Below are 15,122 nucleotides of genomic sequence, written 5' to 3'. Positions count from 1 at the left end.
CTCTATTTTATTTTACTACCTAAGAGATAAAATGTTTTACATGTACACCTTGCAATGCACTAGCTGACCACTAGGGTACGTGTACACCCGGTTGGGAATCACTGCAGTACAGAAGCAAAGGTTAGAACTAAACACACAGAACTCTACTGGACCTAAAGAACATGGCTTGTTAGAGAAGAGGGGTGCAGTTTTCTCTCTGATCTACTTATGTCCGATATTTCTACCCCAAGAGGAAACTTACTTCATCTTTGGCTTGGAACAGGAACTCGTTTCCATCAGAGATTCTGAGAGAGAAGGAGGAAGAGGAGAAGTTAGAACAGGTCAGATTGTTACAGAAGGTTTCCTCAGATGTTTGGATTTTTAGGTTCTGACGGTGTCTCTGTGACCTCTGACCCATTTAGTCAGGCAACATAAGAAACCATTGGTAACCTGGTAAAAGTTAAAACTCTGATTTCAGTGGGTTTAAACTAACCAGTCTGTGATGTTTATACTGCTGTAAACTCTTTGATACCTGATTAACAGGTTCTCTGCTGATTTAAAGTGGTTCCAGTTCCAAACTTAAGCATGTTTGGAACTGGTTTATAAGGTGCCAACTGTTTTAAACCATTTTAAAGAAGTTCTAAATTGCTTAATACCAATTGAACTCTTCAGACCCGATTAACAGGTTCTTAATGGGTTTGTACTGGTGTAAACCCTAATATTCTAATTTAAAAGGTTCTAAAATGGGTCCTACCGGTGTAAACACTTTTATACTAATTTTAACAGTTTACAAAATGATTAAACTTAGATATCTTACAAACTGATCTATACGGGTGTAAACGCTTTATACCTGTTTAATAAATTCTGAATTGGTTCATAATAATGTGAAGCCTAATATCTCAATTTAGAAGGTTCTGAAATGGGTCATACCAGTGTAAACTATTCTATACCCATTTTAACAGGTTCTGAACTGGTTTATATTTGTGTAAAGTAATATTCCAGTTTGCTTGTTAGTTAAATGGTTTCTCTGAACCATGTTGTTCCATTGGAGCCTTACTGAACCACCATGAGCTGGCTTGGAGCTCATCGGCCTGCTGTGTGTTTCCAGGGCGGATCTAGATAGCAGTTTCCTTTTCTATCTCTGCTTCTTTTTCTATGTCTCTTTCTGTCTCCTTGAAACCATCGACCTCAGCAGATGGCCGCTCACACGGATCCTGGTTCTGCTGGAGGCTTTTCATGTTAAAATTGAGTTTTTCCTCTCCACTGTCGCTTCATGCGAGGCAAGGAGCATGTCTTGGAAGTCAATGACTGGATGCAATCATCTGGTTTACCTTTCCAGAAACTTTTAACCAATCTCACTGTATTGTTTCTCCAAAGTGTCTTGAGATTACCCGTGTTGTGAGTTGATGCTATATAAATAAACAGAATTTAAATGAATTTGATATAACTTTACAAAGATCAACAAAAGTGAGGCTGTTACTATGACTACGGCCCGGACATACTTCCAGACTGGTCTTGTCTCGGTTCTGGACTTGTCTCATCCTTACCTGAGCTTGAAGACGTGTTTTTTCTTTTTATAGTCTGATGCGACATCACAGGTGGCGTCTTTCAGGCTGACGGGCAGCTCGCCGTGGTACGGCACGCCCTGACTTGCCGCCTTGCTGTCCTTGTAGAAGCCCAGTTCCTGGTTTCTGATGACGCAGTACACGTTGTGCCAGGACCTGCAAATCAAAGAGCAGCAGTTGTCAAGCGCTGTGATGTCAGAGGGAGGGGCTGAGCAGTCTGACGGATCCCACCTGTTGGAGGCTTTCTTATTGTGCCCCTCCCACTCGTGTTTGCGATGCAGGAAAGCTTCGAGCTGTGAGGGTGAGTCCTGGTTCTGGGCGGGCAGCGTGGAGGACTGGCTGTTTTTGGCCTTCCGTCCCGAGGATGGCGAGTGGCTGGGGCTCGGCTCCTTGGAGCTGCGCTCGACAATCCCGTTGACCAGACCGCCACCTTCCCCGACATCCTGCCGGCCCGGATCAGGTCGAACAGATGGGAAACGGATTTTAAAGAAGAAGACTATTTTTAGTGTTTATTTAAAAAGCTAAATTAAAGTTTATATATATATATAAATATATAAAGTATAGATGAAAAAATATAGTTTAAACTGAGGACTGCATGACAGCTCAACCGGTTCTGTTTCAGAAGAAAATCCATCTGTACCTGAATCCTTATATTAGCCAAAAAAAAATACAAAATTGGAGCAGGGCTTCCTCTACATTGAGGAGCGCTGCAATGGGAAAATTGCGTGCAGTCAGGGCAGAGACAACCTCTGCCTCCCCGTTAGAACCTGGTCACATTGATGCCTCCATTACACAGCAGGATTTTGGTATATCTTTTATATTAGTGTTTATTTTAGTCACATTTGCACTGAAAGCATTTTGGAAAATAACTACAAAAAGTTACTGAAATGTGGTGAACAGCAGACTGACCTTAGGAGAGTCTTGATCCTGATCCGATGGGAGTCCATTCTGAGTGACAGCGCTGCAGGAGAAGAACAGATACGGTGTTAAAAGCTTCGGACAAATAAGGGAGATCAGGAGAGCGAGCAAACATGGCGAGCAAACCTCTAGAGAACTTCAATCCCTGCACGGGTTGGATGAACCTCATGGTTCATCTGCTGTGATCGACCTGGTCGCTTCAGATATCAATCACTGATCCTCCCTCAACCGCAGCATCCTCCTACTCCTCCTCATCTCCATCTTCCTCATCACCATCCTTCTCCTCATCATCATTCTCCTCATCATCATTCTCCTCATCATCATTAGCAGCCCCATCATCATACCCTCTTCCTCCTCCTTACCATCATCATCCTCCTCGTCAGCATCCTCCTCATCATCATCAGCCTCATCTTCATCATTACCATCATTATCCTCCTCCTCATCATCATCAGCCTCATCTTCATCATTACCATCATTATCCTCCTCCTCATCATCATCAGCCTCATCTTCATCATACCATCATTATCCTCCTCCTCATCATCATCAGCCTCATCTTCATCGTTACCATCATTATCCTTCTCCTCATCCTCAACATTCTCGTCTTCATCGAGCTCCTCATCATCATCAGCCTCCTCATCTTCATTATTACAACCACCATCATCATCCTCCTCTTCCTCATCACCATCCTCCTCATCATCATTCTCCTCATCATCATCATCATCATCATCAGCAGCCTCATCATCATACCCTCTTCCTCCTTCTTACCATCATCTTCATCATGACTATCCTCCTCCTCATCATCATACTAACCACCACCTCATCTTTGTCAATACCATCATCATCCTCCTCGTCAGCATCCTCCTCCTCATCATCATCAGCCTCATCTTTATCATTACCATCATTATCCTTCTCCTCATCATCAACATTCTCGTCTTCATCGAGCCCCTCATCATCATCAGCCTCCTCATCTTCATTATTACGACCACCATCATCATCATCAGCCTCCTCATCTTCATTATTACGACCACCATCATCATCATCAGCCTCCTCATCTTCATTACGACCACCATCATCATCATCATCATCAGCCTCATCTTCATCATTACCATCATTATTCTTCTCCTCATCATCAACATTCTCCTCGTCTTCATCGAGCTCCTCATCATCTTCATCATCATCATCATCAGCCGCCTCATCTTCATTACGACCACCATCATCATCATCATCATCATCATCATCATCATCAGCCTCCTCATCTTCATTATTACGACCACCATCCTCATCATCATCAGCCTCATCCTCCTCATCTTCATCATTACCATCATTATCCTTTACATCAACATTCTCCTCGTCTTCATCCAACTCCTCATCATCATCAGCCTCCTCATCTTCATTATTACGACCACCATCATCATCCTCCTCTTCATCATTACCATCCTCCTCATCAGCCACTGCACTAAAGTGACACAACTGGAAACTTTAGAAAGGCTGAAAGTCTCCAAAGCAGATCTTGGTTCCACCTTTGGCCAAGAAACCCTTTCAGGAACATTTTAGGGAACATTACTTCAAACTAATTACAGCTACTAGTTACTTCTACTAGTTAGAAAATCAATTACTGCTCAATCTAACTAACTAATTAATCTGCAAAGGTGCTATGCAGTTATTTTTGATGATCCAAAATGTCTGAGTCGGATGACTTTTTATTTATTGCAACTAAAAAGAGAGATCTATTTATTTGGGAAATATATTTTTGATGTAAAAGATGAGTAACACTACTGTAAGCTGTTTACTTTATTTTTTTATAACATATTGTCACACAGAGGTCACCATGTTTATGCAAGGTCCTGCAGCCCAAGCTCTGTCCAGCTAAAAGAGTAATGAGTAGCGTTAAACGTCTGTGGCTGCTGCTAGGAGATGCTAAACCACATGGAGAGCTATGCTACAAAGAGCTCCAGTTTCTAAATGAGGCTGTTAGCAGTTAGCATCAAAACATTTTATCAGATATATTGGAACGACAAAAACAACTATGCTAATGCTAGCCTTCCTGATTTCGTTCTGTAGGTTCCAGTCAGACATAACAAGCTCTTAGAGCAGCAGCCATTCGTAGACAGCTTAGCATTCGGCTCTTTAAGAATATAATAAAGGATATAAATAAAACTTTGTTCTGTTGCAACTGCAGCCTGTGCTGGTTACAGAAAAGCTGCTGCATTATGGACCCGCCTCATGTTCTTTTTAAAGGTTGTGTGTTACAGGGAGTTTCACCTCTGCTGCTGAGCTTCCTCCTGCTGGACCACGGCCGGCTCAGGAGTCGGGGGCTTCCTCCTCCTCTCCTCCTCCTCCTGCTGTCTTCTTACTTCCAGCAGCTCCAGCTGGAAAACAGGACGACCCGTCAGCATCATTAGAACCCTTCCCCTCCCCCCCTTCTTCATCGCCCCTTCTCACCGTGGTCAGCCTCTCCAGGGCAGAGAAGCGCTCCTCCCAGGTGGCGGCGGACTTCTCAAAGGCCTCATGGCGCTTGATGAGCTTCTCTACCTCGTCCACGCTCTGGCCCATCTCCCTGCTGGACAGGTACGGCTCCTGGCCCAGCAGCCAGGCCTCGGCCACTCCAGCGTCTCGCGAGAACTGGTGGACCTCCAGGACTAAGAGAGAGAGGAAGATTAGAGCACCAGGAGGAGCAGCTGGATGCCCGGTGGACAGGAAGTGTTTCTTACTGAGGCGGAGCCACTCCCAGCGATCCTCCCACTTATCGATCATCTCTTTCCTCTTATCGGTGAGTTGCAGCAGCTTCTCCTTGATCTGAGCGACGGGGAACATAGAACACGGGTCACTGGCGTAGCCACAATCAGAACACTCCAAACTCAGGGGTGAACACGAACAGCCAGGTTCTACAGACCGAAACCCAGTGGTAGAAAACTACGGACCGCTGGTCAATTTCGCCTGTTTTTGTATTTAGTTTTGATCAAACTGATGTTCATAACAGCCAAATCTGACCTGAATGAATTCTGGTTTTAATAAATTAATTTATCAAAGTATCCCCCCGATTAAATCCTGAATGACCAGTTTTTAATTTACCAGAATGAACTAAATACTTCCTGTCCTGTAGAATAAAAGAATCACTTCAACGGGGTCAGGGTTTAAATCTGAACAAATCGGGTTTCGATTCTGAATCCTAACGATTCCGACTCTTTTAAGACACATGTCACGTGTCTGATGCTGCATGGGCTTACGACAATTTTATCATTTCATTTCCCTGATTCTAACTGGGCTACGACAGATACGGGTTCCTTAAGACCGATACAGGGTATTTTGACATCAGTCTAACAGATCCTGGGTATTGCTGCTAATTTTTTAAGCAGATATTGCTTTTTCAACACCCAATGAGATACAAGTGGGAACAATCAATGTGTGCACGAAAATGAAACGTGAGATTGAAAAAATGTATTGTTTTTTTTTCCTCAACAAAATAAAATTTCTTCTTCTTCTTTAGTTGAAATTAACCCTCTAAGTTGCATGTCTTCCTTTAACAAACCATGCTGCCACATGTATGTATGTATAGTTTAATTATTTTCATTTGAATGTTTTATTCTGTTTTATGAACCTATAATCCGTAGTCCAGTGAACATTTATTCTGTATTTTAAAAAAAGTTTTAAAGAGTTTTAGCTGCTTTTATTTCTTTTTATATTTGTATTTTTCATTGTAAAATTCTTACTGTTGTGTTTTTAGGCATACAATTTCCAGGGTTCCTACAGCGTAAGGCAAGTGAAATTCAAGACTTTTTAAGACTTTTTAATGCCACTTGAAATAAAAATTTAAGACCAAATTCACAAGAAACACAAGAAAACCCCGCTTGCGACAACTTTACCCAAAGCTTTATTATAACATAAACCACTGCACTGATGTTTCAAATTTTGAAAAACTTTAAAATTTCGCATTTCCCAAATGTCCCGGCCGCAACAACGCTTTTATTGGTTCCGCTATCGGGACGGAACCAATAATGGCGAGCCGTTATTATAAAAAAAAAAAAAATAAAAAAAAAATGTTTTCAATTTTAATGTTTTATTTAGATTATAAAAATAAATCGTAATAAAAATCCTATTTATGATGTTTTAAAAAATAAGACTAATTTAAGACATTTTAATAGCAATTCAGGCCTTAGTTTTATTTTGAAGAATTCAATGCCTTTTAAGACTTTTTAAGGACCCGCGGGAACCCTGTAATTCTGGTGCATTTGCAGGAATGCTTAATAATGTACACTATCCCTGTCAAATAAATAAATTAATAAATAAAATTTGGGTATTTCATGATGGCTCCACTTTGCTGCATTACTGCTCTTTTGACACCAATCCTTGTGCTACATGTACATTTCCACTAAGAATCACAGAGCCCATTTATAAATATAATCTTGCTTGTATTTGGTTTGGCGTTGCATGCGACTCATTCACTCGTAAACACTCTCATGCAAACACTAGTTTCCTCTGCTCTATCTCACATGTTTTATCCAGCTTTTGGCCACTTTGACACTTCATAGAAGCTGCACCACAAATGTATTTATTTATTAGGGAACAAATTCCCTCTGAGAACCTAGTTTAACTCAACACCGGTGCAGTAGATCACAAACGAGGTAACCTTCGGCAGTGTTTAGTCAGTGTCGCACGTAGCCGACAGGTCACGTCTTTAAGTGAACCTTTGCTTTCAAATGCTGCCGCATAAACCGACCGTTATGGAGGATAAAAAGTGCCAAAATTAAATAAATAAATACAGCATTAAATAAATAATTACATGTGTCAATAATTAATTAAATGTGGAATTAAATAAATAAATGTGTCATTCATTAATTGAAACCACGTCACTAATATAAAGCGCCACAATTAAATAAATAAATACAGCGATAAACAATTCATTAAATGTGTAATTCATTAAATAAATAAGGAATTTAATATATAAATCTGTCATTAATTTAATAAAATACGTCTTAATTTTATTAAAAATATATATATAATTATTTCAGTGTGCATTTAATGATTTCATGGTCCTGTGTCGCAGTGCATCGAAGCCATTAAAAGAATCTGTCAAACTCACCCATCAAAGTTAGGGGGCGGTTATCTAACACCTGATTGGTCACCCTGCACATTAAGGCGAAGCAAATCGATTACAGAGACCGTAATCCACAGGTTGTGAACATACTCTGATACAGTAGGTGGCGACTCGATTCACGTTAACCCCGCCCCCTAACTTTGATGGGTGAGTTTGACAGATTCTTTTAATGGTTTCGATGCACTGCCACACAGGACCATGAAATAATTAAATGCACACTGAAATAATTATATATATATTTTTTTAATAAAATGAAGACGTATATTTAATTCCTTATTTATTTAATGAATTACACATTTAATTAATTGTTTATCGCTGTATTTATTTATTTAATTGTGGCACTTTATATTAGTGACGTGGTTTTAATTAATGAATGACACATTTATTTATTTAATTCCACATTTAATTATTTATTTAATGCTGTATTTATTTATTTAAATTTGGCACTTTTTATCCTCCATAGTTCGTTGCACAAACTCCTTTTTCACTGTTAGTATTGGGTGGCTTTTTCTTCCAGATGACAAACTGGGCATCGAAATTAGGAATCAAAAATGAAAAATTTGAAGGATTCCAGAATAATTGAAAGGTTACAAATATTTCCAGTCAATACTTGGTGCCCCACATGTATGGTTGAGTTCTGAGTTCAGAACCACTGATGACCAGAAAGACCAAAAAACGGCTGAAACCCTTGGCCATCTGAAGAGACAAAGGTGGACCTTATAGGAAGCTGTCCTGCATTAAGTCACAACCACCTGCAGTCAAAAATGAAGGGTGGGGGGACCCGAGACGACTTGCTGTAACTCATGGAACTATGATAGGAAATGTAAGAGCAGCGTTTAAATATTTTAGGTTCTGGTAATCACATTTAATACATTTTAATGCCAATTAAGGCCTTAATTTAAAACATAATAATGATTTTTAATGACCCGCGGAAACCCTGTTCTCTGCTCCCTCTCAGTTCTCTTGAAGTTCCCTCTGTTTTCTCTCAGTTACCTCAATATTTCCTCCCAGTCCTTCCTCAGCTCACCTCTTCTGAAGCGAAGTGCTTCCTGGCCAGCAGGGCTTTGCCCAGCTCGATGCAGGTGGTGAAGCTGTCGTTGCGGGCGTCGATCTCTGCCTTGATTCCCTGATGGTTGTTCATCAGCAGTTCCACTGAGGAAACGTCTCTAGAACCACAAAAATCTCCCATCAGTTTTATTATCTGATCTCGTTGAGGAAGCGGTGTGCGGTGGAAGGCAAACCTACCTGGGTTTCTCCTGGGCTTCGATGAGCCGGATCACGTCGTCCATCCAGAGCATCAGGTCCCGCACCATGCTGAAGAATCGGAACTTGTCTCCGGTGTCGAGGAGGCGGATCCTGCGTCCATCGCAGGCCTCCAGCAGGGTCCTCCAAGCCTCCAGCACCTCAGCCTCCCGGCGCTGGATGTCGTCAGCTTTGTCTCCGGCATATGCAGACTGTAGGCGCGCGGCGTCCTCCTGAAGCTGCCTCACCTGCAGGGACAGAGGCCAGATGTTCCACAGAATATCCTGACTAAATGGCAGATAATCTGCAGGCTGCCGGAACTTTGCAGTAGTCTCACCTGTGTTCCCAGCGCCTGGATGTCGTGTTCGAAGGTGTTGTGCATCCTCTGTAGCGTCTCCACCGTGTTCTGGTCCCGGCCGACCTCTTCCGGCAGCTTCTTCTGCTTGTCGGCGATGCGTGACAGGATCTCCTTGGCATCGTGGTAGAATTTGTGGAGCTCGAAGGAGGCGGCCAGAATCTGTGTCCGAGTGTCGATGAGCTCGAGCAGGTCAGCCCAGGCCTCGTTCAGTCCGTCCTTCCACTCCGCCACCGTGGCAGCATCTCCGTGCCCGCTGTTGATTAACTCGTCTGCCAGCCGGTTCACGCCGTCCACCCGCTCCTGTCCGATGTTCCCAGTGTCCCGTGCAAACTCCCGGAAACGTTCCTGCAGCATCTGAAACCACAAAGGATTGCTCAGCCCTGCTGGTGATACGCAGCCGTCTCTCCGGTCCAGGAAATAAAGGGATCACAGCAGTCAGTCACACACACACACCCACCGTGACATGTTCGTAATCCTGACCCAGCTCGTGCGACCCGGCCACCACCTCTCGCTCTGCAATCCATTGCTCCAGGTCGTCCACCTCCCTGTTCAGTTGGAAAAGGCGGAGCCTCTCATCCAGCTTTCCCCGCCTCTCCTCAGACAGGTCCTTCAGGCCGGCGTACAGCTTGTCCACCTGAGACTGCCGCATGCTGATCCGCTCGCTGACAGACAGGGAAACGTGTAAGAGCAGGGGTTCCTTGTAATATGCCACCTACATAAGCACATGCTGCTTCTCTGTACACCTTTAGCCTCTCTCCTACTCCTCTGTTCATCTATTTCTGCATCATCAAGTCGTCTTTTGTCATCTTCAGTGTGAAAACCTCTGTAGAAAGTAAACCGCCTGTGATCGGCCACTTTTTCAGATCTCATCCCTTTATACAGTGCTGTTTTCTTCAGGGTTGTGGCTAGTTTAATTAGCAAAGCATCGTCAGGCTAATCACTGCTTTCCTCAAGAGCAGCCATCTGTCACTAACTGACAAAACTAGACAACACTCAGCAGTAGATGAGAACCGATTGTGAATCTAAAGTCTGAAATCAATGACTGAGCTTCTCACATCTCTAAAGGAAAGCCCAGACACACTACGGAAAAAAACAATTTCTGCCCTCTTGTATCCGGGATCTCATTCCTTTGGTCAGGACCCAAACTCATGACGATAGATGAGGGTAGGATGCTGTAAGTGTTTCAGAAATTGTATTTATCTTTTTTCAGTAACCTACTAGGATCCTGTTTTGATATATTATAATTACTAGGGATGCACAATATAATCGGCCCCCTATCGGTATCGGCCGTAAAACTGAATATCGGACATCAGCCACGCCACCGATATTTAACCCGATATTGGATCAGCTTCTAACCCTTCTTCCTCAAAAACTTATTTTTTACAGACTTAAAAACTTCTAAAGACGAGGGAAAAAATATTGATACATTGAAATATCACAATATCTTCATATGCTGATATATTGCCATTTAAAAACACCATATCAATCTCTGTTACTAATGAAATATTGCTATATGTCATCGTTATGCTACGAAATCCCCCGAAAATTCACGAAATTTTGCCATATTTTTATATGTTGATATATTGACGCGGTATCGATCTATTTTACTAACAAAATCTCACCAGAATTTGCAAAATATCACCAGAGTTTGTAACAGAACGATGAAATTTCACGAGATTTTGAAAGTAAAATAGATCGATACCGCGTTTTTAAAAATCTATTTGATATCAGCATATGAAAATATATTTGAGTATATTATCTTTCAAAGTGTCAGAAATGGATAACAAAACTGCTATTTTCAATGACTACTTATTTTTGTCCAGCTTTAACATCAGTATCGATATCGGTTATCGGCTACATGAGTTTTAAAATATCGGCATATCGGATATCGGCCAAATCCCAATATCGTGCATCCCTAATAATTACGCTTAATAATATGTAAAAATTTTAGTATTTAATGCCGCTGGTGCAATAAATAAAACTTAATGATGATTAACGATAAATTAATCATCAATCAACCACGTTAGACGAGGTCATTAATCCATATTTTGCATCCATAATAGAGAGGAGCTATGGGGGTGTGGAAGAGGAGTATCTACTCTGGGGTGCCGTACTGAATCTGCAATTAAGTGTATTTACCCTTAATGTGTGTAGGTAAATGAAATAGTTTGCCAAAGGAATGAGTATTTTTACTCTAAAAATAAGATAATTAGATAATATGACAATGTAAATAAAGTGTAAATTGTCTTGTTCCATTGAAAATGTCTCTTTTACCTCCTTAATTCAAGAACAAATGCACTCATTTTAAGAAAACATGATTTATCAAGATTTCAATTTTTTTCCAGTGATGGCTGCTTTATGTTCCTCAGGTTTCTACGTGAACTTGGTGACAATGCAGGACTATAGCTACAGAAGGACAAACTGATAGTAAGGCTGGGAACCTTTCAGGGTGTCCGTCGGCCACAAGTCCTCGGCTGGTCTTGGACAGCTGGTGGACGGTCTCTGCATAGTCCTCCACAGCCTGCTCCATGATCTGATGCTTCTTTAGCATGGTGACAGCGCTCTGCTCATCCTAACCAGAACAAACTCTGGTTTATATATGACTCACATGAATGCGGGTAAATCATAGACTGATTAACCCCCCCACACACCTTAGCTTTTTCCTCTGACATCATGTAGAGTTCCTGTTCGCTCATCCATGCCTCAGCCTCTGCGGCGTCGAAGTAGTACTGCTGGGCTTTGTGGGCCTCCTGCAGCCGGCCGTGCCGCTGCTCCACCTCCTCCATCAGCTGCTTCCACAGCTGCTGCAGTTCCACCAGGCGCTGTCGGATCACATCAGCATTGGAGGACTTGTCCTTCAAGAGGCTCTGGCTGCGCTCCATGATGTCATTGATGCGAGGCTGATGTCCTTGGATTTCCTTCTGGAGCGTCTGAGGACACATCAGACAGAGGAGGTTAGCAAGCAGTCGGGAGGCTCCTGAACCTCATAGTAGAAGAAAAAGTCACCTGGTTCTTCTTTATAAGCAGCTGGACTGTCTGCAGGTTGTGTCCATGGTCCTTGGATGTAGCTACAGGGATCCGTTCCTGAGCCCAGAGCTGGAGAATGAAAGCATCAAGTTACGTACGAGTCTTTAATGAAGGACAGACGTGCTGTCCTGGAGATAGAAGACGTGTTTGTTTTTGGGGCCTACTGTTGTTGTGGGATCACAAATGAGGGAGTTACTGTCATAAATGCGAGGTCACTGTTATTAAAAGGGGTGATAAATGTGATAAATGGAGGGGCTGCTATTAGAAAAAGGTGTTAACTGTCAGTAGGAGCAATTTTAATCCTCAATCTTAATGTCAATGTCTGCAAACCAAACTGAGAATGTGCTGCCGGGGGGTGAGAGATTCTGGTTCATTTCATATACGTACGATCTCATCCTCCACGTCGCGGTTGAACTGATGGACCTCTCTGGATGCCACCAGGAAGTCCCTGCGACGCCGCAGCGGCTCCAGAAGCTCCTGGAACTTCTTTTCCACCACCTGCCTTCGTCCGTCCACCTCATCCGTGTCCTTCACCTCCTGACCGAGCGCCTTCACTTGACTCTGCAACTCCACCACCTCCCTCTGACGCACATCCACCTGGTTCTCTAGCATCTGAGCGGTCAGATATCAATCAGGTGTCAGATATCGATCCGTGAACCTCGCTCAGAACCAGACAGTATTTACATGGCGCAGTTTTACCTGCTGTTTCTTCAACAGGATGTTGACGGATGTCAGGTCTTTGCCGTAATCGTCGGACTGGATCTGCCCTTCCAGGCTGCCCAGCCACTTGTCCAGGTCAGCACAGCTCTGCGTAAACAGCTCGGCCTTGTTGGCATCAAACAGACACTGAGCTTTGGTCTGCGTCGTGGACTCCAGGTTTTCCCACAAGGTGTTGAGCGAGGAAAGCTTTTCCTTCACCACAGCCTCTGTATCTGGCTTCTCTGACACCAGCAGCATCCCATCCTGACGTAATTAAGGAGTTAGGAATTAATGTAATGATGAGTTTGTTCCATGATAATCCTTGTACTTCAATATCAGCAGAAAATAGGATAAACCAGAAAATATAAAGACTTACTTGTCAGTAATGAAATTCAAGAGGTTATTATAAGAATTTGGAAACTGGACTTGAAAGACACATTTTTAAGTTGACCAATCTGGGTTAAATGAGCCAATAATCCTGGACTAAATAATGATATTTCCATAAGAAGAATCCCTTTAGCCAAAGATTCCTTAAAGGTATTGTGGAGGATTTTCACAAATAAAAAAAACAACCCTCTCCACTTAAAAAAAAATGCATATGCACAACCCTGTACCGCAATCGAGAGGGAACGCCTATTAAACGTGTGCGAGAGCATGCACAAGCCCATTTCTCCTCGTGCACGCTCTGTTTAAAAGTTGCTGTTCTCATAAGTTATACAAGCTTACTGAGCCCAAACGTTATGCTACGTTCACACCGGACGCAGCAGGCGCGGCAGAAGCAGCGAGTTTACATGCAAAGTCAATGGTTGATGCGCGTCAAGGTGCAGCAAAAGGTCCCGCAGCACGTTTTGAGCAGCAGGCGCAGCGTGTCTGAGCAGCTGAAGCAGCGCGTCAGGCGCGTTTAAGCATCTGACGTGCGTGACGCGCCGCAAACGCACTGCTGCTCGAAATGGAAAAATGTAACTTTTGCTGCTCGACGCGCCGCGTCAACCAATCAGAGAAGCTGATCTGGGAGCTGACAGCGAGACAGACACATCGCTGATGATACAGAGCACTGTGATAGCTCCTCTGAAACAGTAGCCTCGTGAGACCATCCTGATCTTGCGAGCTTTCAAGATTTCACTCGCTAATCAGTCTGGAGACTCTCCGTTGAAGAAAATTTGGAGCCGTTCACCAAACGAACGTCCAATCAGCGTTGGCTTTGAGGCGGGTTGAGGTGTGACGCAACGAGAAGCGCGACAGTTCAGTCTAAAGAACATGGCGGCTTCAGCCGATGAAACTAGCGTTAGCGAGGCTATCGAGCAAGTTTTATCGGAATTACAGAGTATTTCTTCACTGAAAGAAGAGCAAAACACTGCTCTGGAGGCTTTTCTCAGAGGAAAAGATGTTTTTGCTCTTCTCCCGACTGGTTTCGGCAAGAGTTTGATCTATCAATTGGCTCCTCTTTGTCGTCGCTCTGTTACGTCATATGCTTCGTTGATCTGATTGGTTTATTTGGCCCGTCTATCACCAACATAGGCCAATCAGCTAACCAGTATTTTCCCCCCTTCCCAAAATTACTTCTACGGAAGGTTTCCAGATGGATATGCGGAGCAGTTTATTGACGCCTAAATTAACTTAAAGGAATAGTACACCCAAAACATGATTAGCCTTCATTTTCTACTCACCCCCATGCTGAACAACACTCTGGAGTACTTTTTTGATATCTCAAATGCATCTGGAGATCTGGGAGGCTTCTTACTGTCTGCTGACATTCAAATAATGGAGGTCTATGGCACCCGAGGCAGAAATGTCCATAAAAGTCCACAAAAAACGTGTCAATATTCCTCCATACTGCTCGTCCAATGTATTACAAGTGTCCTGAGTGGGTAGCGTCCATAATTTACTCGAAACAAAGTCATTTAGAAGGTTTTTAGAGCATAAACAGTAGTGTATAGGATTTCCTAAAAGCGCGCGCCTGCGAGTTCACGAGCCTACGGAAACCGCGGCAGACCAAACCAGATGAAAGTGCGCATTCAGCTCGGCAAAGAACTCATGCTCTTCCTCAACACTGAAGTCCTCAGACATTTTTCTTTTGTTGTTTCTTTCTTTGCACAGGTAAACAGCAAATTTCTTCTTCTACGCTTGCATTATCAAGAGCAGACGCTGAATGTGCAGATATCAAAAAGTACTCCAGAGTGTTGTTCAGCATGGGGGTGAGTAGAAAATGAAGGCTAATCATGTTTTGGGTGTACTATTC

The 15,122-nt window shown here is 43.0% G+C and overlaps 1 protein-coding gene across 3 annotated transcripts in view; it reads right to left on the bottom strand.

The window, feature by feature from the left end:
• LOC119785485 (spectrin beta chain, non-erythrocytic 1-like) overlaps nucleotides 1–15,122 on the bottom strand; it is a 58,204-nt gene that overhangs the window by 4,462 nt on the left and 38,620 nt on the right. For all 3 annotated transcript variants that reach the window (XM_038288186.1, XM_038288187.1, XM_038288188.1), the window contains 16 exons: nucleotides 12,884–13,147; nucleotides 12,572–12,796; nucleotides 12,164–12,253; nucleotides 11,809–12,087; nucleotides 11,599–11,729; nucleotides 9,615–9,819; nucleotides 9,137–9,511; nucleotides 8,803–9,047; nucleotides 8,585–8,723; nucleotides 5,174–5,258; nucleotides 4,905–5,101; nucleotides 4,725–4,831; nucleotides 2,454–2,505; nucleotides 1,776–1,987; nucleotides 1,527–1,700; nucleotides 242–284 (listed from right to left, as the gene is read on the bottom strand). In XM_038288186.1, the coding sequence (XP_038144114.1) occupies nucleotides 242–284; nucleotides 1,527–1,700; nucleotides 1,776–1,987; nucleotides 2,454–2,505; nucleotides 4,725–4,831; nucleotides 4,905–5,101; nucleotides 5,174–5,258; nucleotides 8,585–8,723; nucleotides 8,803–9,047; nucleotides 9,137–9,511; nucleotides 9,615–9,819; nucleotides 11,599–11,729; nucleotides 11,809–12,087; nucleotides 12,164–12,253; nucleotides 12,572–12,796; nucleotides 12,884–13,147 (2,823 nt within the window). The remainder of the gene's footprint in view (nucleotides 1–241; nucleotides 285–1,526; nucleotides 1,701–1,775; nucleotides 1,988–2,453; nucleotides 2,506–4,724; nucleotides 4,832–4,904; nucleotides 5,102–5,173; nucleotides 5,259–8,584; nucleotides 8,724–8,802; nucleotides 9,048–9,136; nucleotides 9,512–9,614; nucleotides 9,820–11,598; nucleotides 11,730–11,808; nucleotides 12,088–12,163; nucleotides 12,254–12,571; nucleotides 12,797–12,883; nucleotides 13,148–15,122) is intronic.

Source organism: Cyprinodon tularosa, unplaced genomic scaffold, assembly GCF_016077235.1.
Source record: "Cyprinodon tularosa strain WSP-4 unplaced genomic scaffold, ASM1607723v1 ctg25, whole genome shotgun sequence".
NCBI classification, from domain to species: domain Eukaryota; kingdom Metazoa; phylum Chordata; class Actinopteri; order Cyprinodontiformes; family Cyprinodontidae; genus Cyprinodon; species Cyprinodon tularosa.
The sequence above is the reverse complement of the archived record's forward strand: the minus strand, read 5'-3'. Positions and strand labels throughout refer to the sequence as shown.